Source organism: Epinephelus moara, chromosome 3 (genome assembly GCF_006386435.1).
Source record: "Epinephelus moara isolate mb chromosome 3, YSFRI_EMoa_1.0, whole genome shotgun sequence".
Classification (NCBI taxonomy): Eukaryota; Metazoa; Chordata; class Actinopteri; order Perciformes; family Serranidae; genus Epinephelus; species Epinephelus moara.
Genome location: NC_065508.1, coordinates 23,718,138 through 23,742,759, shown reverse-complemented (window position 1 = coordinate 23,742,759; position 24,622 = coordinate 23,718,138). Strand labels below are relative to the sequence as shown.

The 24,622-nt window shown below is 42.4% G+C and overlaps 1 protein-coding gene across 1 annotated transcript in view; it reads right to left on the bottom strand.

Moving 5' to 3' along the window:
* Positions 1-22,756, bottom strand: part of cxadr (CXADR Ig-like cell adhesion molecule) — a 54,742-nt gene extending 31,986 nt beyond the window's left edge. The window contains exon 1 of the mRNA XM_050040305.1: positions 22,571-22,756. Coding sequence (XP_049896262.1) covers positions 22,571-22,622 — 52 coding nt within the window. The 5' untranslated portion in view covers positions 22,623-22,756. The remainder of the gene's footprint in view (positions 1-22,570) is intronic.
* Positions 22,757-24,622: the final 1,866 nt, after the last annotated feature.

Below are 24,622 nucleotides of genomic sequence, written 5' to 3'. Positions count from 1 at the left end.
CAGATGACCTGGAGGCTGTTTTGACATAATTGAACATTAAATGATGAAGGGGTGACGAATGACAGGCACTTTACTCCACCGCCTGAGCATTTGACAGCTCTTAGACGAGCCTATGGGGGATGTGGTTAACGCCATAGCGGTGAATGTCCAAAGCAACCAATCATTAAATGGGGCAATTTAATATCGTATTTCATGTACATCAAATTAGATCTGTGATCCCACCATCAGGTTGGTAAAAACTGATGTCTCAGTTGTGGCAATTAAGGTAATAAAGGACCTGCAGGAGGAAGGGAGGGAGAGAGGGAAGGCGAATTCACAATGGCTTGTTCCTTAAAGGGACAGTTCCCCCCAAAATCAAAATATGTACTGTATTTCTTCTGTTACCTGTAGTGCTATTTATCAGTCTGGATTGTTTTGGTGCGAGTTGCCAAGTGGCTTTGTAGTGGTGTGTGTCTAGCTCTGGAGCAATTGATAGTGGCAGAGAGGTTAGGAGAGCAGCATCTGCTTAAATGCACTGTCCTACACCTTGTAAAATGCTAATGCACTCTATAAATAAGGAGTACAAATCCCAGGGCCATGACTTTTGAGTTGGTTTGAGTTGCCGAGTGTTGAAAATATTGGCGGTAGAGATGTCTGCCTTCTCTCTAATATAATGGAACAAGATGGCACTTGACATGTGGTGCTCCTGGCGCCAAAAGAATACACCCATCTACTCATGGATGAGAGCCTCGTGCTCGTGCAAGATGTAAACATTAATGGCCTCCTTGCTGGCTGAGCTGTAAGGTTACTTAGCTTGGTGGTGCTAGATGAGATAGAAGTAGATGCACGCCTTCTTTTGCACGATGATGCGGTTGGCAGATGTAGCTCAGTAGGAAGAAAATGGTTCCTACGTGAAATTGCTCACAACAAAGTCTGTGGATTATCTTGAAAAAACAGGTCATGGTTTCTTGAAAGAGACATTGCTGTTCTAGCACCACTGAGCTCAGCCAACAAGGGTATAGTGCATGTAAGAGGAAAAATAATATTCTTTAACTGTCCCTTTAATGGTTGGTTAATGAAAAAGTCTTAATCACAGGGGCTCTGAAGTCATGGCCCTGGGATTACTACTTCTTATTTATAGAATCCATTGGCATGTAACGAGGTACAGGACACTGTATTTAAGCAGATGCTGCTCTTGTAACCTCTCTGCCACCATGAATTACTCTAAAGCTAGACACAACCCACTAAAAAGCAGTCCTGGCCAACCATACATCCCATCCCCCATCACTGGGAGAGGAGGCGAATTTATCTTAAGAACCCTGGAGAGTCAGATAAGACCCCCCGGTGTCTCAGAGACCTGTGGAAAAACACACACATACAAAAGGCTTGTGTCCCTTAGGATTTGTTGGAGCCCAGGGACATAGGGAGATGGTGACATTATGGAGGCTGGCTGTGCCGTAAAGCCGATAGGCAAGACGCCAGTCCAAGGAGCAGCACACAGATAGCACGATGATAACAGTAAACAGTAAAATGTGCCAACATAGTCATGTGAGGAGGAAATTAAAGCAGAAAAGAGGCAAAGGGAAATGGAAGTGCTGTATATGAGCTGGTTCAGAGATACATTGGTGTGCATTGTTTATATATAAAAAAAAGCCTGTCTGGAGGTACAGTTGTGACACAGAGGACATACAAACATGAAACAGCTGGAGTGTTTTCTTCAGTGATGCCAAAGGAGTAATTACAAAATCATGTCCTCCTCACTTTGCAGGGGGAAAAAAAAACAAAGCAATTCTCTGCAAGTAATTAGTGAACACGTGAAAGCAGTTTGCATGAGTTGAGAAATAGCGCAAAACAGAAAAGATGCCTCACAAACACACACATTTGTGTCTTTGTTGCCACTTCATCATCATTATAGGGGCAGGAGGAGGGATGATGGATCAGGTAGAGGTTTCAATTAATCATCAGCCGCTGTTTCATGGAGACAGCGTATGCCAAAGTAAAAACAGAGGGGTGAGATAGCAGTCAGGCATTTGCCCACCAGCAACATTATCGTCCCTGCTACATCTGCTATCAGCATTAGATTGCATCCAAATATGCTTATTAGACTTCAATCTGACTTTTCACATACACATCAGACCTGCTTACATGTCTGAGGATCGCACAGACGCACAGAAACCACATGTTGCTGATGTGATGAAATGCATTTCTGACCACCTCCTAGGTGGTCCGGCAAATCAATGTCAAAATAGTGCATTTAGTACATTTTTATTTCATCCAGTTATTACAAGATCACCAGGATGCATATTAAGACTCAGACACACAAATACTGACATCAAAGAATTAGTGCCAATGAAGGCCGACTGTTGTCTCGCCCCACAGCGGCTGTGTCTCGGCCAAAAAGAGGCACTTGAACACACCGCAAAGACTACAGCCAACGGTCAACCAGCATAGATGTTCTGCGCCTGCATGAGAGGAAATAATTCTCAGTACCAGCAGGCCGTGGTAGTCTGTATTCGTCATGCAAAAGGGGAAACAGAAAGACTGTCAGGACACAGGACAGTTTCAAGACACTAGTAAGGGACTTAGCACATTAACAACACAACCCACTATTGAAAGAACAAAGGATATTTACTGTGCGCTAGCAAAGAGTAGCACAAACAATTACAGTGCAGTGTTCTGCTGGAAAACCTTGGGTCCTGGCATTCATGTGGATGCTACTTGACACACCCCACCCAGCCGAACACCGTTGCAGACCAAGTAAACCCCCTCATGGCAACAGCACTTGTTGATGGCAGTACCCCCTGAGCAGGACAATGCACCATGCCACACCACGAAAACTGCTCAGGAATGACCCCAGGAATGGGACAAAGAGCTCAAGGTGTCGACATTGCCTCCAAATACCCAAATCCCAACCTGATCGAATATTTGAGGGACGTGCTGGTACCCCAGTGGTACCCCCAACCTACAGTGGGCCCTCCTTGGACCAGGCTTGGCTCTGACCTGTCAAGGCATGAACACAGGACCTCTGGGGGGTGCCCTATAGTGTGTGGCACCAACGCGTTGGCTTCAGATCTTTTGAGTCCTGTGGGTTGTGAGGTGGGGTACCAGCATGTCCCACAGATGTTTGATCAGACTGGAATTTGGGGGATTTGGAGGCCAGGTCAATGCCTTGAGTTCTCTGTCAATGTCCTCGTGCCATTCCTGAGCAGTTTTTGTGGTGTGACATGGCACATTGTCCTGCTGGGGGGCCACTGCCACTGGGGAGAACTGTTGCTATGAGGGGGAGGGGTAGCTGGATTGCACTGGTGTTCAGGTGGGTGGAGCGTGTCAGGTGGCATTCAGAACCCAAGGTTTCCCAACAGAACATTGCATTGTAGCAAGATGTTCAATGTTGTTCACGCCACCTGTCAGTGGTTTAAATGTTTTGGCTGATCGAAAATAAAAAACAGATGAGGACTGGGTACGGCTGTTGAAAGACATCATGCTTCTCACAGGCATGTATTTGTGTTCGCAGCTTCCAGCAGTTCACTGTGAAGCAAAAAAATGAAAGCCAAATGTCTCAGTGGGGTGTAGTCACAGGGCGTCTCTCTCTCTCCTGACACAGGAGTTTCTCCTCACTGAGGGGGAGGCAGCCACGCCGCTGCCTATCCTATCCCCCCCATCCCCCAAAACAAATAAAGTGTCTGATACAGACCAGGCCCCTGCCGGCGCCCCAGCCCCAGCCTTTGTCCGGGCCCCAGGGCACAATGCCAACTGTGATCAGGAGGCAGCATCGCTGATCACACACTGAGACACAAGTGCAGCAGAGTGCAGCTACTTCATTCAGACTGATGATGGACTCTCACAGAGTGGTTTTAACTGTGGGGTAGGACGTGTTGGAGAGTCGATCCACACAGTTCACATTTCAGGGAACATACAAACTCATTTGCATTGCAGAAGACAAGCAAAATGTGTGAGCATACAGAGGCAAACAAAGGTTTCTCACGACCGTGCTTAATTATGTCAGAGAGGTGAGCACATGAGAAGTCAGCTTTAAGCAATAGAGCGTGAAAATCAAACTAGAACATTTCCCTTGAAACACAGGGCAAAATTAGGGATTAGAGTTTTTTTCTGGAGCTTTTAACAAGCCTGGTGTTCAACGTCATTAGTGATGGAATTTTTACAAAAACTCAGAAACTCCTCAGGAAGGGAAACAATTTCACATTTCTGGAATTTCCAGAGCTCAGCAGTTTCATCTGCTCAGGCTGAGGTGGGCTGAATGTTTCACTGCACCACTGAAATAAAGGCTGTGAGAACGAACAGGGCAGCTTTAGTCAGATATGCCTTTCTCAGCGATAAGAAATGATTTCCTCATAGCATCTGAAACTAATCACTGACTCTGGCATCTCTGGGGGGTTTTTTTCTTAACATTGTTTTAACAAAAAGGTGCTTAGGTGGTAAATCTAGTCACACATATACAAACTGTATGTAAAGTAAACACCTATGGAGAGGTAGAGGCTCTTATGGCTCACTGCCAAACCACTAAAAGGATTAAGGTGTGAGGCCAGACTGCAGACAGAGGCAAGTATAGAAGTACCAAGAATTCAAACACAAACGCCTCCCAATACATTCCTGGGTTCCTCCCCTGTTCCTTTAGATAGAGTGCAGCATATCTAAAAGTCTGACCACTGCTTTGAATAACTTAAAACTGATTCACTGACATCTACATTACCTTAAGCCTACTTTCCCCCTAGACAAACAACCCCCACTAACATCTGATTTTTATATTTAATGGGAAAGGTTACAATTGGCATTCACTCCAGGTACAAATGACTCAAATGCATGCAGTGATCACCGATATTTGTCGGCTCAAGCTCCGATCAGCAATGATGGAAATATGACACCATGCTGGAAGTGCTAATTTTAACCTCTCTGCCGGTGCGATGCAACAACGGGCCGTTACAAAATACCTTCCATCTCTGTACAAGCAGTGCTCAGACATTGTTCAAAATCAAGTAGGGCCGCTCCCTAATAGAATAAGGTTAGTCAACCAGAAAGGTCGTTAGTTGGAAAGATTTCATTGGTCGCTTAATTTTGGTGGAAAAAGGTTATTACAAAGATGGGAAATTTAAAGAAAAAGAAAAAGACATATTTCCATTGAATCTGAGTTAGTTTGCTGGTTAAAAATTGCTGTGAAGGGATTCAGTTTCCTCCGTTACAGCTGATTTTCTCATGTTTTATGGAGGACAAAGGAGCTCGGCTGCTGCAGATGAAGATACATTATCTGCCTATGGTAGATTTACACAGTAACCTATTTTCCATGTAGTGCACAGGCATGTGTGAAGCTGTCAGCTAGATTGGCTGGGAGGCAGTCAATGAGTCTGTCTTGCTCACGCCGTTTCCTCCAGGCTCTGGTCTAAAATTAGGTCCCCTGCCTGAAGGACATTGCATGATGGTGGTCTTCTGGACTTTGGTGGAAAATACACGGCCCTTTATGTGTTTGGTGCCCAGAGTATGCCGTCAAATTCAATTCAGAACACTTTATTTAAAGGCTAAAAGGACCAACACAGCCTATTTCAGTGAAAAGATATCCGATTGCAGCTGAAAGCTCCCCAAGGGCATAAATGGTGTATTGACCAAGTACTTTGTAATAACTGCTAAAACATCAATTCCCTTTCAAATGCATTTATAACTTCCCTTCTCTGTAAAGCCTCTCATCCTGTCCAAAGCACTCCCGTCCAGGCAGAATGAGGTCTTTGTGAAAGTGTAACAACACAGACAGTCCCTTCCTGTCCTCTGTGTGGGGGAGACACTACAGCAGGACATCAAGATAAGACTGCTGTTAAAAGATAACAAGACGGATAATCCTTTTTTCTCTCCTCTCTTTCTCTCTCTGCACAGGCAGTGAAACAGGCCTGATGTTTCGAGGCAGGAGTCTCTCCTTCACTCCGAGGTTCTTGGAGGCAGGTGTAGTAAATGCACCTGAGTGTTGAGCCCTGTAGGAAGCTGCAGGCGAAGACTGTCAGTTGTTGTTACAGCTTAACCGAGACTGCTGAGTTTATTCATGCCTCCAGCTCGCACTCCCAGCATAGACATGAGGGGAAAGCTCAAAACAACCACTCTAGTCTACACACCATGTTAAATGACAAGATGCGATTGGGAATGTTAAAAATAACTCCGCTGCACTAGTTTAGCTCTCCTGCACAAAGGGGAAATCCTTCACTTTTGGTCATGACATATTATGATGGTATTTTTTCCTTCATGTTGTGTTCTTTAACTGTGCATGAGATGAGGCTTGTCAGACGCACAAAGAAGAGCAGAAAGCCTGGAAGTGTAGAAATACAGGCAGTAAGCCCGTTAAAGACGCAGAGCTCAGATTCAAAGGGAATTCAAGATTCTCTGAGTTGTGTTGTGTGCTGCAGCGAGTTTGTTATTTTGACCCTGATAGACTTCGTAGGCTAATTAGATCTATCTCAACAACCCAAGCATGTGTATATATATATATCTTTTTTAAGAACCCTTAGAGAGCTGATCACTGCAAACTGAACACAAACATTTGGCACAGTGTACATGTATACGTTACTCCCGCATTAAATTGGACTCCAGAGCATGAAATTGCCTCTGAATCGGAGGGCAGAAGCTGTGGTATTTTGTAATGCACAGCAGAGTAAAGCTGATGCCACGGATGCAACGCGGCACCCAGCCACCCAAGTTAAAAGCAATTGCACATGCAACATCTTCCCTCATCTATTTCTAATGAAGACGGTGACGGGAAACAAATTAACATGAGCTTTTTGTCAACAGGTCGCGGTGCCCTGTTTTTAAGATGCTGTAATATTATAATATGTATAAGATTTCAGCCGTGGTTGAATTGGTGACACCCATGGTAACCGTGGTAACAGCAAGCGTGGTTTGATTCTACTACAGCTAAAAGTAAAGAGAGTGAGCAGTAAACAACGAGGCTGATTTAATGAGATAAACTGTGCTGTGATTACATGCTGCGTGGTTTCCCTGTGAAGCCTCTCATTCTGAATACAGTAAGACAGAAACAATATTGACAATAACTATACTGACCTTCTCTTTTTTTGTTTGTTTGTTTGTTCCATAACATGTTTTACATTTTCACTTTAGGTTGGTTTTGCTGGGTGTAAGAAAAACAAGTCAAAAGCAGTTCTGATCGGTTCACAAAGCCTATCCTACATTTCTTAAAGTCATGAAGAGGTCATACAGAATCCGATTTACCAACACAGGTTGCTATGTCAGCTATGTAACGTAGATTTTATTGATAGTATAATTACGTATAATGCAATTGTAACACAGTAAGTCCAAGCCCAACCAAATGAGCATTCTGTTATGATGTTAAAATTAAACACATATACACACATATTCTGACCAGTCACAATGACTGTTATACCAGCTGATCCCAGAGCTGTGCCATGCTACAGTGTCGAAATCGGCCGATGTTTGCCAAACTGCTGTAAAAGAAAGTCTCTATTTTCCTAAACGTTGTCAGATGTATAACGTAGGCGCAAACTGATCACAAGCAGCACTTGTCAATCTACATGACACAACACATTCCCACATGTATACACAGGAAGTAAAGGCTAAAACAACAGAGATGGAGCACCCACTTGTTCCTGGAAGGCATAAAGTCGATAGAGAGATCATTACAGAATGTAATTACACTGAATTGATCTATTTCAGAAAAACAAATCGACCATAAATGGTATCAAAAATGGGGTTTGATTTCAGGTAAATGAAAAAAAGTATTATACTTTTAAATTACTAAATATAACTGTGGGAATATTCAGTCATCACACTCCTTGGAAAGGGAATGGAAATGCTATCTGTCAGGACAAACAAGAAAATCAAGTTTAACCTTTGTTGTCAGAAGAAAAATATGACATCAGTCAAGGTAAAATATTCCTTTAATAACTGGCTGACAGGAGGAATGCCTATGATTTAAATTGCAAGACTATACCATGATCCTAACAATATCTTGTTTACTTTAACATATGTGGCAAGAAGTTAAAAAAAAGGCACTTACAAAGAGCCTGACACCTTAAAGAGATTCAGCAAGGTTGTCTGGCTTTTGAGTGTTCAGCGGCTGTAGTAAAGTGCTTTTGCCCGAAACCTGCCGTACAAGCTGACTCCCTGATGGCTCTAATGACATCTAAAAAGGTCTGACCCCTGAGTAGTCTGGACAGGCAGCCAAATGCTGCTTATAGGGCATCCTGGATCAGGCTGACAAGTATATAATCTAGGGAAAGTGACTGAGGCACAGCACAATGACGACTGTTCACCTTACGTGGCTTCTATGTGAAAATATAAACAGATTTCATGTTGGCTGAAAATGTTGAATCCTGGAAGAGAAAATGCTGCATGGCACCGGGCTGGAAAAGAGGACCTGAGAGTAAAGCCCCTTTCCCAACTGGACAAAAAAAAACAAAAAAAAAAAAACACTAACACCCACTCGCTAACATCTGGCTTTTGCTTTTAGGGTAAAGGTTACAATCAGCATTAAATCTCGGGACAGATGACTCCGTATTAGTTACGGGTATTCATCGGCTCCAGCTCCGGCAGTGATGGAAATATGACAACCAGGGTGGTCTTGCTAATTTTCACCCCGTTTCTGGCACGATGCATGTCATGCCGCAACAAATTTCATTCATCTGCATCAGTCTTGACTAGATGGTAATCCTAGATTTGCAAAACTCTCACAAAATATTTTGTCTCGCTGTTTTATGGTGTGAAAACATTGTGGTTAAGGTCGAGTCAGGTTTAGGCACATAAAGCATTTGGTCAGCGTTTGGGAAAGATATGGTTTGTGTTGAAATGATCACTTGACACAGGGAACATGAAATCTCATGGGAGTTCGTGGGAATCTGGGGTTACCATGTAAGCATGCCCGCCTCTGTCTGAGTAGGACCCGAACATAATTCCAAATAAGTTGGCAACGACCTTGAAAGGAAGACGAAGAATGATGGAGGAACATTTTCTCTCTCCTCCATGCTGCTTTCTACTGTTTACTATCCTGTTTTCCGCTGAATGTGGGACATCGTAAGTTATACCCCAGTAAAAAAAAAAAAAGGCATACTCCCCTACTACAGAGTATACGGCTCTGATTTATATGAAATCAGAAAAAGAGTCTATTGCCAATTGTTATCAGTGAACATTCATTCTAAAGAGTTTGAGGGCCGATCAGAAGAGCTTATCAGATGATGCAAAACACACGAGAAAATTTGACTATGTGCTGTCATTGGTCTTGTGGTTCTGACAAACTGTGGCTCACACTGAACATTCATGATTTACTGCCAACCTGACATTCAGCTAACCTGCCTGATCTGAATGCAGACAAACCATCTCTCTCTCCTCACTTGCCAAACTCACATCACACTCAACGCTACTATGGAGGCTGTGATACACTCTGCTTCTTTCACCGTTTAGCTTTGTTTTGGCCGCTATTTTGCCCACACAACCAACATGGTATCTTTATGTACACCAGCTTTTTCTCATCTAAATTCCTCCAGGGTTTGATTTGTCTTGTCTCTGCGACTCGATACGCAGGGCTGATTCAAGGCAGTTGTAACAATTTTTGGTTTCATGTCATTACTCAATAACCTCTTGAACTAGGGATGCACGATAATATCGGTACGTCATCAGTATCGGCCAATATTAGCTTTGAAATGACCTATCAGAATCAGCCAACGTGTTTTTTCTTAATTTGCACAATGAATGAATATTACATATATTGATAAGTATTGTATTTCATGTCTCCATCTACTGGAGGGCAATCACAATAAGGGTATGCATGCATGATATCCTCGTAAAAATCCTCAAGAAAACACTGTCCACTAATTTTGGTGGGTAAAGGGTACGTCGTGCTGTGCTGTGGTGATGTTTAGAGTTTGTATTGACAGCAGTCCAAGAATTCTTGTCCAGCATGATAAAAACATCCTACAGGGTCTGACATTAATTTCTGTTCACTTAGATCCAGGTCAAGGGTATCCAGCTAATTTTTCCCACTCTTTATCTTACAGCAGAGGGATTATCAGGGACTTTTCATGTCCAGCAGAATTCACCTATCCTTTTGACAAGGTCTTTTAAGCTCTCGGGATGTTACAGTGCTCCCCAACATGTTAAGGGCTGATTAATAGCACTTAGAAGTAAGAGACTTCTAAGTTGATAAAATGCTGGGTGACACTGTGGGCAGTCACAGGCTCTTTTTATGTCCACAGGTCATTAATCTAGAGCTCTAGCTGTCGCTGATAAATCATCCCTTTACTCTCATCAGATAGATGTCCTGTCACAGAGGGATTAAATGTAGAGATGATGTTTACTTTAGAGAGAAGAGAGTTGGGTGCTGTGGGTGCCAGTGTGACTAAAGATGTGATGGGGTTTACTCTTCTCCTTCCAATTATCGGCCACTCTGAGAAAGACAGCCAGCCAGCCACGCAGCTCTGTGTGTACCCATGAATTATACATGGGCTCCATTAAGACACTTAACAGCTGGTTCCTCAGGAACTTACCAGCAACAACTGCAGCCTGGCTGCCCCTGTGTGCCTGCTTATTAAAACAGCAGCACTTGTGATTAAGGTTGTGCAGTAATGTGCATTTTGACCATCATAAACCAGCCAGTCACAGAGCTATTTTCAGTTCAATCTCATCTCTCTGGAGGGCCACTGGGCCAGCTGCCGATTTCCCTGCATGGCGGCGAGATGCACTACAGTAATTAAATGTCTGCTTTGGCTTACTGACCTTGCTCTGGTTCAGGCACTGAGCCTTTTCTATACCCAACTGTAGCAGATGCCCCGGTCATCATACCTATAGATCCAACAACGATCCAGGGGTAATGACTTCAGGAAAAGACCATTTTAATGCGTGTTAAAGGAAGAGAGGGGAGGTGGCAGACAGCCATGATCGTTTGGACACCTGGTTGTAAAACTAATAAGTAAAAAGGAAGCTGAATGTAGTGAAGACCTGTTCAAATTCCCACTACAATATACATTTGGACACCACTCAAACTCAATTCTCCTGGCACACCGGCTGCCTCTTTCACACATGCACTGCAAACCTGAAATATCTAGACATTAACTGGAGGGGCTGTATGTGAGACTGCAAACGTCTGAGTCAGTTGGATCCGACATTAAACACACTTTACCTTGCCAGCTCCCCGGAACAAAGTCAGTGGAAAGTCCGATTGAGCCCATGTGTGAATAGAGCAGGTAATTGTCTGGGGGAATTCACATCAAGCGTGTGGGCATGTGGATGACGTCTCTATCACGCAGCATCCGTGGGAGAAGAGCAAGGATCATTTACAGGAAGGGCAACAAAATGACTAACTGTAGAGACAACGGAATCTAGGAACTTCTGTCGGTAAGGGCTGAAGCTGACATTGTCAGACAAATTGAAGGACAGCAAAGGACTCTGTTGTTTGTGACCAAACTACGAGCAGGCTATGTGACCATGATGAAATCCGCATTGTGTCCTGCCTGTTGCAATCTATACCCAGACATCACCCCTTGCCCTAAACCAAACAGAGTATTCCCAGTAGGTGAGAACGCTTCTGACAGAGACAATCTCCTGTTGAATGTCCGCACCAGAGGACTGCATTGGGATTGGGATCCAGCGGGTCCCAAAGGACCCAACACAAATCTTGATGGAGGGGCCAGTTTTCATTTAACTACGGGTTGGAACAAAATGTTTACAAACTAACTGTGGGTCATGTGATTTGTTGGCATACAATTGAGAGCGCTACATCTGATCAGTGCCGTCATTCAGGGTGCGCATGAGAGGGTGTGGGCTCACTGGCCTATCACAAGCAAATTAGGGGAATTTAACTACCTTAATACATTTTATGTAGGGCTGCCCCTGACTAAGAATTTCTAGTCAACCAACAGTCGTCATTTAGGGCCATTAGTGACTAGTCACCCACATTTTTACGATATAAATTTAATTACCTAATTATATATTTTGGGCGGGGCAACACAATGGTTTAAGTTGAAGGTCTTAGAAAGAATAGTTTTAGCATTGTGCTACATAGTTAATGGGCATGTAGCTCCTTCCATGTTTCAGATGATACGTCATGTTTGTAGTCGACCAATGAAGATGAGTTTACATATCACCTTGGGTTCGTCCTTCACCTTCTCAAAATCATCCTACACTTTGGATTTCCTGCCCGACATGTTATTAACTAGCCTGTGGAATAACCGCAGGTACCAGCCCTGGAAATTAGGGGCCGTACAAATCTTTAAGCATCTTTAACTGCCTGGAAAACCTGAGGTCGTGTTTTATTTTTTTCTGTGACTAAGCGACGAATGAAATCTTGCCGACTAATGACCCTCCTGGTTGACTTAGGTTTGGTTGCCTATTAAGGGGCAGCCCTAATTTTTTTGTAAATACTAGTGTTGCAACCGTAACTGACTTCTCTACATATGTTATCAGCCCTCATCAACCGGAACGAGCACCCCGCCCCCTCTGGGCCCTAGGCGGAAGTATAACACACACTGCTGGAGTTGGCGGTAATGGACAGAAATCCAGCAGGAGTGGGACTAAGATAACTTGATTCACTTTACCTTGCCTGGAGTTCATATGAGAAAACGGCTTTGGTTTGCCTGACTGACTAGTCTGAAACTGTGAACATGAGACTTCAAAGAAATATTCTCACCCAAATGTCTATTCTTAACATTTTTACATTTTTATGTTACCCTAAGATCGGAGGGATATATCTTTCTATTCTCTTTACAGCAATGACCCGATTCCCCCATGCGGCGAGCTTTCATCTGATCTAATCTCATGTAATGTTCTTTCATGAAACTGAGTGTTTGTTTGCATTCATATATACAAAGCAGATTAGTTACATCTTGCAGAAACGCTACAGCTTGCACATACAGTAGCTTTCCTTTATCCATATATCCCTACACTTGCAAAAATATCAACAGCATCTTGTAACATCCAACACTAAAATGTATTTGCATCAGATGCCATACAAAACATGCAGATGTTGCAACAGATATACAGATGCACAGCCTGTGTAACATTAAAACCTACATGTAATATTTGACCTCTTTACACACTCCAAATTCTGAGGATTTGCACTGCAGTCTTTGGCTTTAGTTTAGCATCAGCTTGATTATGAGGCAACAAATGATACAAGAAATTGGATTTTCTGGGTCTAATTCTGTGTTGCGTTGTATCAATACTCCTTTAACGCTCCTAACAAGATTCGGCCTGCATCATAACATTTCACCACACAACCGCTTTAATATAATTCTAAAATCTATAATACAAGCAATCATACCCGTGTAAAAATTGTTCAGACTCGGATTTTGTGCATGGCAACAGGCATTTTTCATAACAAATCCCTTATTTTCTATGGACAGGAGTTATTAGCATAACTATATAATTTGACATGATGATTAAACATCAGACTAAGACAGACAAAGACTGACTTGAATGATCAACACCACGGGGAGCAAAATCGAGTGGGACTGAATCAAGACAGAGGCTTTCTACAGACAACACTTATTTGCCTTTTTCACCATATGAGCCGTCGACAATGTGTAATGTTTTTCAATGAGATAGAGGTGCTAAAAATGGCTCCTTCAACAGCTGCTTTACCCCCACCTCCCCCCAAAATTCACCCCACCTTCTGCTTATGTCCCTTATTTTCTGAGCCATAATATTTTTCAAGATTAGACACACAATTAACTCTAATGTTCTTAGCTGCGAGAGTGGGGCTTACTGCTGGAGAACAAAATACAATCATCTTCCCACAACTCAGCTCTGTGTTAGACAATGCCTGGACATTAGCTGATAATAATGTGGCATGCACAATACAATACATAATGCTTATCTTCCAAATGATGGCGTCCATTGGAAGTCAGAAGTGGCAACAAAAGATTTGTTGTCAGAATAAATTGCCACAGGTCTCTTTTTACACAATAACGTGAGTTTCTTTCCACTGTGTAGCCTACAACCGAGCCCAATTCTTTAACATTGCACAAAGGATAATCTAACGGAGGTTCAAGCATGTGTAGAGCTGAGCTGACACCTGCCTAGCAGGTAGGCAGGAGCAGACTGCACACCAGCACCTGCAGATGCAGCACCCTGGGGACCTGCCTGCCACACTGTGTATCCTCACACAGACATGGCTAGCTCAGATGCCGTGAGAATATTATGCAAACACAACCAGAAAACACAGTCATAAGGGGGAGAAGCAGAAGTGGAGTGATGCTTTACATACCTGGATACTGGCTAAGGATATTTGTTTTGTCCATTTATCAGTTTAAATAGGCATTCCCTCCATTCAAGAAGGTAAACAGTGTGCTATAATGTTTACAGTCTGAGACGATAAATCCAGTCAGAGACATCCACCATTTGAAAACAGTGATAATCACCATGGAAAATGGATGCCAGACATTTCTTTTACCATAGTTGCAAGGCATATTTACAAAATACTTGTCTTAAGTGCAGCACCCTCTTCTTTTTTAAAGTTTACTGAAATGCAGTGTCATATTTTCCAAATAATTATACAGCATTTTGCAACAAAATCCTTCAAATCCCCTTCACTGCCTGGTGTGCAGCCATTTCTCTGCTTCTCCACTGTTAATCTACAGAAAAATGTATCCTGGTGATGTTCATTTGAGATACGAGGAACATGAACACCCTTATTATCATCACAGTGAACAGCTTATTTGTCACAGGGCCCATTATTCCTCATTAGGAGTAGAGGGCGTTGTGGGCGCCGCAGCGCTGGGCATCAAGTGGCTACGTGATGAATGTGCTTTGGGTGTGTTTATCGCCCTAACAGTGCAACACAGCAATGATGACCGATGGGCTCCAGAGAGCAGGGAAAAATCAGCACTGCAACGACCTTGTTTTACCTGATAGGTCACATGGATAGCAGAGGAAATGTCTCTTGCTCAGAACAATCTCTATCCAACACGCACTTTGAGAAATCTGAACATATTTACTCCTTGAAATTGTTTTTGGAACAGTGAGTCCTGTGACGGGCAGAGGCAGACAAAAGCAGACTTCTCATCTCTGGCCTCTAACTGCTGATTAATTAAGCTAACATTAACAACATGAGTTGGTCCAAGAACACTGTCTCCATCTGACCTTTGAAGGTTTCTGGCAGACGTGCTTGAAAACAAGAACCCTGTGAAAGGGTCTTAAACATGTACTGCCCTCAACAGTTGATGATCCATGTAGAAGACATGTCAAAAAATAAACAGCATTGTTCTTGTGCTTGAATTTAGAGCTAGTATTTTAAGTATGCTTAGGAAAACTGTAAAGCTCTTTCTGTATGGTATCTTTGGAACCAAAAGTAACCCTTAAGACATGGTACCTAGACCCTAGCGTGTTAAAATAGTATGTTTCACTTCTAACAAACAGCAGAGTAAAACTGAGCTGCTGACATTTCACAAAATGTGACAGCATCCAGAGCTGGCTTCTACAATTTGGGGAACTACTACATGACGGCTGTGCTAGTCATAAACAGGGCTGTAACCCCACAAACTACTGTAGCAGTACTGTAGTTAGTTAATGATCTACATCGTGGTCACTGCTGTAGATCATAACATTAAGCTAGTAAAGTAGGCATGCTAACGTTTGCAGCTTACATTAGAGCAGACACAATGGCCCTTTTTAGACAAAGATTCCGCAATGCTGCCGTACAGAAGGTGCGCCATTACGCCAGCTTTGCTTTCTACACTGAACCAAACAATGCCAGCATATAGCTGCAACACTTTTGGATAGCATGCCAGCGTTCCGGAAGCAAATGAGGTTCAATGTTCACAGTGTCTTTGCTGTCTATTACAGGGATATTGGTTTGCAGCCAGGATTCATACAAAAACACACAAAACACCTAACACTGATGGACAACAGAAAGCAACAGGACATACTTTACAGAGCAGGGGGGTTTACAGTGTCCAGGTCAAAGTACAAGTAAACAATCTAAGCTATCTGTGTCATAAGACATGTCGTGTAGCACAACAACATCAACATCTGGTGTCATTTTACACAGAGCTCAATTCGGCACTGTTACTACCTCGACTGCTGGCTTAGCAACATTTACATACTTCTATATCATACTCTTATTCTTAGTTCTTATAATTCTCTGTTCTATATTTTGGATCGACTGTAACCAATCACAATTTTCCCTCGGGGATCGATAAAATATTTCTGATTCTGATACTCCTTCTGCTCTCCAAACTCTTTAGACACTCTCTCCAACTACAGCCCCATGCACACCACTTCGGGATGATAATAAATCCAAAGCTTGACGGGACTGTCATGCCTAGTTACCTTTGCTAAGTAATGATTGTACAATCGCTATTCAAATGAATACCTTAATATAGTATGGCAGACGGTTAATTGATCAGTAAATCATTGCTCACTCACCGCATATTGATGCTTGCTTACAGAGTCTCTAACCTTGCAACCGCAATGGATTTTCTATGAATGACAAACATAGATAGTTCCGCCAATAAATGTTATACAACTAGGGCTGGGTATACAATATAAACATATGCTTCATTGACATTTTGTTGTAAATTAAATACCTTTGGGTTTTAGACAGCTGATTGGATAAAATAAGCAAAGTGAGCAAGTAATCAAGCCGCCCAATTTATCATGGTCCCCTAGGTCCAAAAGACACACTAAGGCATGACCTTTATGAACTGATCAGCCACTAATTTGTGTCATTAAGGCGAAACTGCTCCAGGGCTACGCTTATTGGAAAATTTAGCACATAATTTGCATCCCTCTGGAGACCCTGCAGCTGTCAGTAAACCAATACTGTGGTCAAAGTGTTACTGAACTTATAAGACATACAAACTTGAAATATCCATCAATGTAACATTGACATTATGACCAAAGGGTTCACGTATGCTCTTGCCAATATCTCGTCTCACAAGAATGCACTGGCAGCAGCCCAGAAGGCAGTTTTTGTCCCTACCTGTGAAAAAGGAACGAGCTCTGAATACAGAGTGGCTGCACAGCCATTAACAGGACTCAGAAACAAGCACCGCTATTAATCATTTTTACTCATTCTCTGGCGGGCAGCAATTTGTTCATTCAGTAATTCAGATATGAAATGGAGGGGGGAAAGTGGGAAGAGGTCGGGTAACGTGGCGAGGTAAAGGCGGGATCAGCGTTTCACACTCTCATGTAGGTGAACAGGAGTTGGCACAGGGCTTGTGCAGCACTGGCATGCTAAAATATTAACGTCCTGGGCTGTGAATATTCATGCGCGGTCGTCCCCATCGTCAGATTGTGGAGGACAAAACAGTGTCCCTGGAGTGTAATCCGATTCCGCGTGTTCCTGCTTCATTTCCAAGGACAGGGGGACTCCGGGCAGAGTGGGTGGCTGCTTGCTTGGAGGTGAATTTGTGGCTGCAACATGTTTCCATCTACAGGAGGCAAGAAGGGGCGTCGGACTGCTGGGTCATGACAAGTGAATATGACCTCAAGTCATAACTGTCTGCGTGAGGCCAATGACAATGGCTCAGGGTGTGGTGTACATGCCTTAACTACTTCTACCAAAACACCTCATAAATACACACACACACAGGTGTAAGAGTGACAACAGTTCGGCCAAGATTTACTGATCAAACCTCTTTTGCAATCAAGATATTTGATACAACTTCAACAGCTCCTGTGTGAAAATTGCAGCTTTTTTCCTGTTGTAAAAGACGACCTAATAGATACATGCAAGCGAGGGGGAGGGTAGTTTTGTAGAGCAACCAGAGCACACGCTCACATAAGTACACTCCCTGGATCTGCGTGTCTGTTTTCAAAAAGGTAACCAAGCAACCAGTTCCTGGCCAGGGCCTTTGGTTGTAGGCTTATCAGGTAACTGCACTCTGCGCCTGCTCACAGGTTCATTAGGTTTCTGTTTGTCCAAGGTCAGTGGCTTCACTTTTGATCCAAAAAGCCAGGAGTGGAGGGGGCACCAGGACAGGTCCTGCAGCATGATAGTGACTGTTCAGGTCCTAAACAAGGACTCAAACAGATATATAGAGAACGGACTAAATCAAGCAGTGTCTATTACTAAAAGGGAGAAGTGGACAGACATGCCAGCCAGGGCTAACCACAGTGTCTAATGACTGACAAACATGTAATAGTTCTTGGACATGCTCTTTGATTATAGGTGTGAGGGCACTGACACACCAGGCTGACTGTCGGTTGTCGGTCAATGACCAAATACCTCAAAGTCAATATTCAAATGATAATGCAGGGTTGACTTTTCCTGCATTCGCAAAAGATAGATAATTATATTTATACAATGAGACTTTTGATCAATAATAATCAGTGGTGTGGATATAATGACGAAATAAGGTTGCAGCGGTGAAACTGTACCACAGAGAAAACTCTTCTCTATGGTATTGGGGGGAAAAATTGTAAATTGGACGGAGAATCTCATCTGCATGTGCGTATCCTCTTTTCCTCCTCCACTGCCGATGCAACCTTAGGACTAAATGGGTAAAGGCAAAAAATACAAAAGCTACAACAGTCTAGTGAATAAAAAATTACATTACTTTACTGTAATGCAACCTTTAAACCCAGGAAAAGACAACACTTGTGATATTAACATATCCAAAAGCTAAGATTATATTGAGTCTAATATCATGATATTGATATAATGTCAATATAATGCCCAGCCCTAGTCTGTCGTCCTAGTTTTTGTGGTTTGTTCCGCACCGTTGGCACTCATCAGCCCTTGACGGTGGCTTTTTTGGCCGCAATCTGAATTGAAATCGGAGCACATTGTTGAGAGAAATCTCCCCGATTGGTAGTTTAGCTCAGTGCTGAAAAGAAACGGAAGTGAGGACAACAAACATACGAAAAGAGGGCGTGAAATCAAGCTCTTTCGCAGAAATGGTTCATAACTGTTCATATTATTGTTCACTAGCGCAATATGAGTAGAATTTGTTCTTTCAACATCAGGTCATGTTGGCTAACTGGCATCTTAAATCCGTGAAGGTCAATCTTCTGGTTTCCCTCTCTGAATGCCGAATACAGACTTCTGACACCTGTTGGAGAGTTATTTCAGCTCACGCACATGCTAGTTGGTCATTGACTGTAGTCTTTTCAGTGTGTTCAAGGGCATCTTTTTGGCCGACACACGGCACAGTCAGCCTTCATCGCCGCTAGATCTTTGATGTTAATTTGGTGTGTCTTGCCTTTAAGAAACAGATTAGTTGGCACCAGGCTCTCTGCAGCAGCGAGCATATTGTCTTACCATATAACTGTGTTGGTTAACTTTGAAAATACGTTGAATATCTTGTAAGCAGAGCTCCTGTCATGTGTCAGCCTTTGCATGGAGCAGTGTGTAGTGTGCGTAACAGCATCTGATGTGATTGTTCAAAGCAATAGCCAACCCCACAGCAGACACTGTCATATCAAATAACATCAGCACAAAGAATTACAAAAAGGAGGCCCCATCAAAGAGGCATTTTCACACTGTGTACAAACATTCCCCAAATGTCTCCTTCTGCTTTCCTTGCATCAAAATTGTTTCGTGAAGTGAAGGCGGGATGAATATCCTCTGCACTTTTAGACATTCTGAATCCTCAACGCTGACCGCAATTTCAAGGGTCTCAGATCTCTCTCTTACAATTGTATTTCTTTTGTCAGTATTGTATATTCCATGTGGTGCCTCATGGACAAATAGGGCAAAGAAAATGGAGCAGAAAGACCCTATTTGTTATTTTGCCATTTAAGAGAGGCTAGTGCATTATTGTGTATTACCAAGCCATGTTAAAAGAATGCTACGAGTCTGGCAGATACTGTTCTTGTCTGCTGAAGTGGAACAGCGCGCAAATGACGAGGCCATGATGCTATTAAGATGGTAATGAGCCCAAACAAGTGTACAAAACAATGTTGAATCATGGGACAAAAGAAGCCTAAACAACACACCTTATACTACACTCAATGCCCCAGCTTTTACGAGGAGAGATGTGCTGGATGATCCTAAACAAAGCACTAACCCTTCATTGCATACAGTTTCTCACTAATCAGCACACAGGAATGTCATTGCTCTGACCATGACTCTGTGGCTTCCCATCAAAATCTCAAAACATTTCAATAACTGCAATGGCATGACGCTGAACGAAGCCAACAGAGGATCTTGTAGCTAAAGTTTCACGTCATTGTTCAGAGTGGGAGGAGTGATCGGCTGGTTTCAGTGTAAATTCCAAAGAAGTCACACCCATATGCATGAAATTAAGACATGCATCTCCTACAGTTAACAAACAACAGTGGTAAATAAATACTCATATATACTTCAGATTGATGGTTATTAACTTTATCATATGGTTTTGATGAACTTGTGTTAGCAATCTTTCTACATTTGTAGCCTTGTTGAACAAACCAAGTTTTAAAAATGCTTTAAATGAAACAGAAACAAAAAACACACATTCTGGTTAAATAAAGGTTAAATTAAAGGTTAAAAAAATAGTGTAGAGCCTGACTGATACTGGATTTTTAGGGTCAAAGTCAATACCAATATTAGGGAGTAAAAAAATCCCAATATTAAGATTTCCGCCAATTTTTTATCTATCTATTTAAACCTATACAACGTAATTGTCCCTCAAATATGGTTATCAAAACAGGATATTTTACAGTTAAACCATTAACTTTATTGTCAGAAATAACTGGGCACTGGGACAGTAAACTTCACTGGCAATTCAATGAATATAAATCACTCCAAGTCTCTTTTACTGTTTTATGTTCTGTAAAAAATGTTTTAAAAAATTAAAAAATGATCGTGCATACTAGACAACATATACTCCAATACCAATATAGCTGTGAGAGGCTCTAATGCTCTACTTCAGTGGTCGCCAAACTAAAGATAAAAGATACCACTTGGCTGTATGTTCTTTAGGGAGGTTCCCAGCCAAATGAGGAATATCTAAATTTCAAATTCAAATCAGCGAGAAAGATTTAAATCAGAGATGTCAAACGCACGGCCCGGGGGCCAGAACCGGTCCACCAAAGAGTCCAATCTGGCCCACTAGATGACTTTGCACTCCTAATGTTGACGCACATGTGAAGGCTAAGAGATGCCAGGTTTCAGGAGCAATTGAACAGTGAGTAGATACTTCATGTAAAATGCTGCCTCTAAGGCTTTTCTACCCTGTCTGGAATACAGCTCTCTGAAATAACAATGAATACTTTCTCTGGCCATGTTTAAAGACATTAAACATTGTGAAGCATACTGTCAACCAGCAGCTTCGGTAAAATAATCTTTACCAGACCTGCTGCTGAGGCACTGACAAAACTTCAGATTGTAAATGGTTTATAATGCCATGCAAAATGTAACCTGCTTCTATAATCGCTTCAGCTTTAGTGGAAAATTATGATAAAAATGCACTTGTAATGAAAAGGAGTAGTAGACTGACTGAATGTGGAAACACTGAGACATACTGCTGAGTTTGCACATATTTGAGTAAATCGCGATCTGTTCATCATTTGTTTTGTATATGGATTTTCAGAATTAACTTCTTTACACTAAAAAAGTTGTTTATAGGTTATTATGCTGCAACTTTACTGGTCCAGATCACTTGAGATCAGATTGAGCTGTATATGGCCCATGAACTAAAATGAATCTGACACCACTGGTTTAAATTAAAACTCTTCTGATCTGTGGTTTCACAGCTGCCACTGTTATCTACCCACCTACAGTATCAACAAACAACCAAACAAACCCTCTGAGGTGGGGGTCACTGGGGTTTAAACTTTCCTCAAATACAGATCTTAACATTAAAAGGTTTAACTGACACCACTATAAACAAAGCTGTCAACAGGAGCAAACATGTGGTTGAGTTACATGGGATAACATGGGGTTTCAGATTAGAAAAGGGGGGGTGCAACAATCAGCTGGCAGATGGCAGACACAAAAAAAGGCCTCACTTTGAAGTCATGCAGCCACAGGTTTAAGAGAGGATCAAGCCATTGTGTTGACCAGCAGAGAGTTTTGGCATCATGAAACATCCATTAAAAAAGTATGGTTTCTGTGGTAACCTAAAACACAACGCTACACATTTAAACACCCATTCATCCAGTGTTAGATGTACCCCAATACAGCCATACCTGATCAAATGTGGACCGAACCACTGCCACTTTATTGGAGGGATAATATATAATACGTAAAATACGTAAAATAACGTTGGCAAACTGAATGTTTCTTTTCTTTCTTTTTTACTTTGCTGTCTCTTTTTGTTCTCTATCTTTAATACAAAAAATGCGTGAAAAGCCACTTTTAAATTATTATTTTATAACAATAAACTATTTCAGTTAAATTTGGTTTAGCCGGATGCTTGATCGGGGGAGCTAGCTTAACTAAACTGACCTTGGGTCGGAGTTACTCGGACTGAATTCTTCAAAGTGTACTCAGATGCGGTTTTTGGTTAACCACCGAGCCAGTTACATGTTAACCACACTAACTTGAGATAACACAACATGTCTTAAAGTTTTCAGCGCTTTTAACTTGTCGAAAAAAGCTAAGTTTCAGTGTGTAACGCGGCTGACCGGAGGCTGTCCTCGCGGAGTGGAAAACCCATTAGAATCAAAGTAGCTCACCGACAGTTGGTGTCAGGAAACTTACCTGTGAACAGGCTCAACAGTACACAGCAGAACCGGCCTATCCAAAGCTCCATTCCCGCTCCAGATAGTCCACGACTTGTTCGGTGAAAGTTGGTGGGAGAACTTGTGCTGAGTTCGTGTGAAAAGCGGCAGTGAGGCTCGACTGAAGCATCCAAACTCCACTCCTCCTTCTTCTCGGCTCTCTGCAGGTGCACAGCGGAGCGCGCCGCAGGGTGTCACGTGACAGGCTGCATTCCCAAAGCAGATCCAGTGGTGTCCTCTGCTGGTTGGAGCAAGGAACTGTCCCACTGTTTATCCATGAAAGAAAGGTAGTCCTGTATGGTACCCTATGTGCGTCTCGTCCAGGGGGACTCCATTGAGGAAGGTAACAGTTTGTATAACCTTCTGGGTGAAATATAGAGCTATAATAGACTGATAAAAGCCACATCGATCGTCAGTGGGGACATTCTGCACCAGTGGTGTGAGGACGTCGTTTTAAAAAAGGCATGTAATACCACTGATCATGACTTGTTAATCAGGAAGCTGGAAAGATACGGCATCAGAGGGGTAGTGTTGAACCGGCTGAATAGCTATATACGGAAACGTCAACAGTTTGTGCAGATTGGTGAACATAAATCTCCATGCATAGACGTAGCTTGAGGAGTCCCACAGGGGTCAGTTTTAGGGCCAAAATTGTTTGTTTTATACATAAATGACATATGCAAAATATCAAAAAATATTGAAATTTGTGTTGTTTGCGGATCACACATATATTTTCTGCTCTGGGGACAATCTACAGCAGCTTTTGGAGGTTGTCACATCGGAAATTAGTAAACTAAAAATGTGGTTTGAACAATTTTAACAAAGCCAAAGTCATGCTGTTTGGAAATCGAAAAACAAATATACAAGTATACATTAAAATAGACAATGTTGTTATTAAAAGAGTGCATGAAAATAAATTTCTTGGTGTGATCACAGAATCTGCTGGAAACCACATATAACATATGTACGAAAAAAATTGACGAGGAGCATTGCAGTTCTGGGCAAACAGACATACCATAGATACTGGATCATAAAGCACTGCATACTCTGTACTGTTCTTTGATATTGCCATATTTAAATTATTCTGTTGAGGTCTGGGGAAACACCTACAAAACCACCCTACAACCATTATTCATACTGCAAAACAGAGCCATACAAATTTTACTTAACGTTGGATATAGGGAACACACTAATAATCTGTTTTTGAAGTCACATGAACTGAAATTTATGGATCTGGTGGGCTTTAAAACTGCTCAAATCATGTACAAAGCAAGGAATAATTCACTACCTGGCATTGGAGGAGCGGGTATGTATGAAACAGTTTGAGTAGTGATAGATTAGTATAGTGTGAGAGTAGGGGTAGAACTAGACAAGCATGTTTCTTCTTCGGGTGGAGAAGGGTGGAGGAAAGTGTCAGGTGTGATGTGTGATGGAAGAGTACCTGCAAGACTAAAAGGAAAGGTGTACACGACGGTGGTGAGACCAGCGATGTTGTTTGGTTTAGAGACAGTGGTGCTGAGGAAATGACAGGAGGCAGAGCTGGAGGTAGCAGAGATGAAGAAGGTGAGGTTCTCTTTGGGAGTGACGAGGATGGATAGGATCAGGAATGAGTACATTAGAGGGACAGCTCATGTTAGGTGTTTTGGAGCTAAAGTCAGAGAGGCCAGACTGAGATGGTTCGGACATGTTCAGAGGAGGGATAGTGAATGTATCGGTAGGAGGATGCTGAGGCGGGAACTGCCAGGCAAGAGGCCTAGAGGAAGACCAAAGAGGAGATTTATGGATGTAGTGAAAGAGGACGTGAAGTCAGTTGGTGTGAGAGAAGAGGATGCAGAGGATAGGGTTAGATGGAGGCAGATGATTCGCTGTGGCGACCCCTAAAGGGAACAGCCAAAAGAAGAAGAAGATTGAATAGTTTTTATGGTATGAAATGATGTAATGTGTTTCTGACTTTGAACATCTTACCTTAGAGATGAGCAGTGTTTAAGTGTCGACAGAGCGCATGAGAAAATCTGTCTGTCCCTTCAAAATA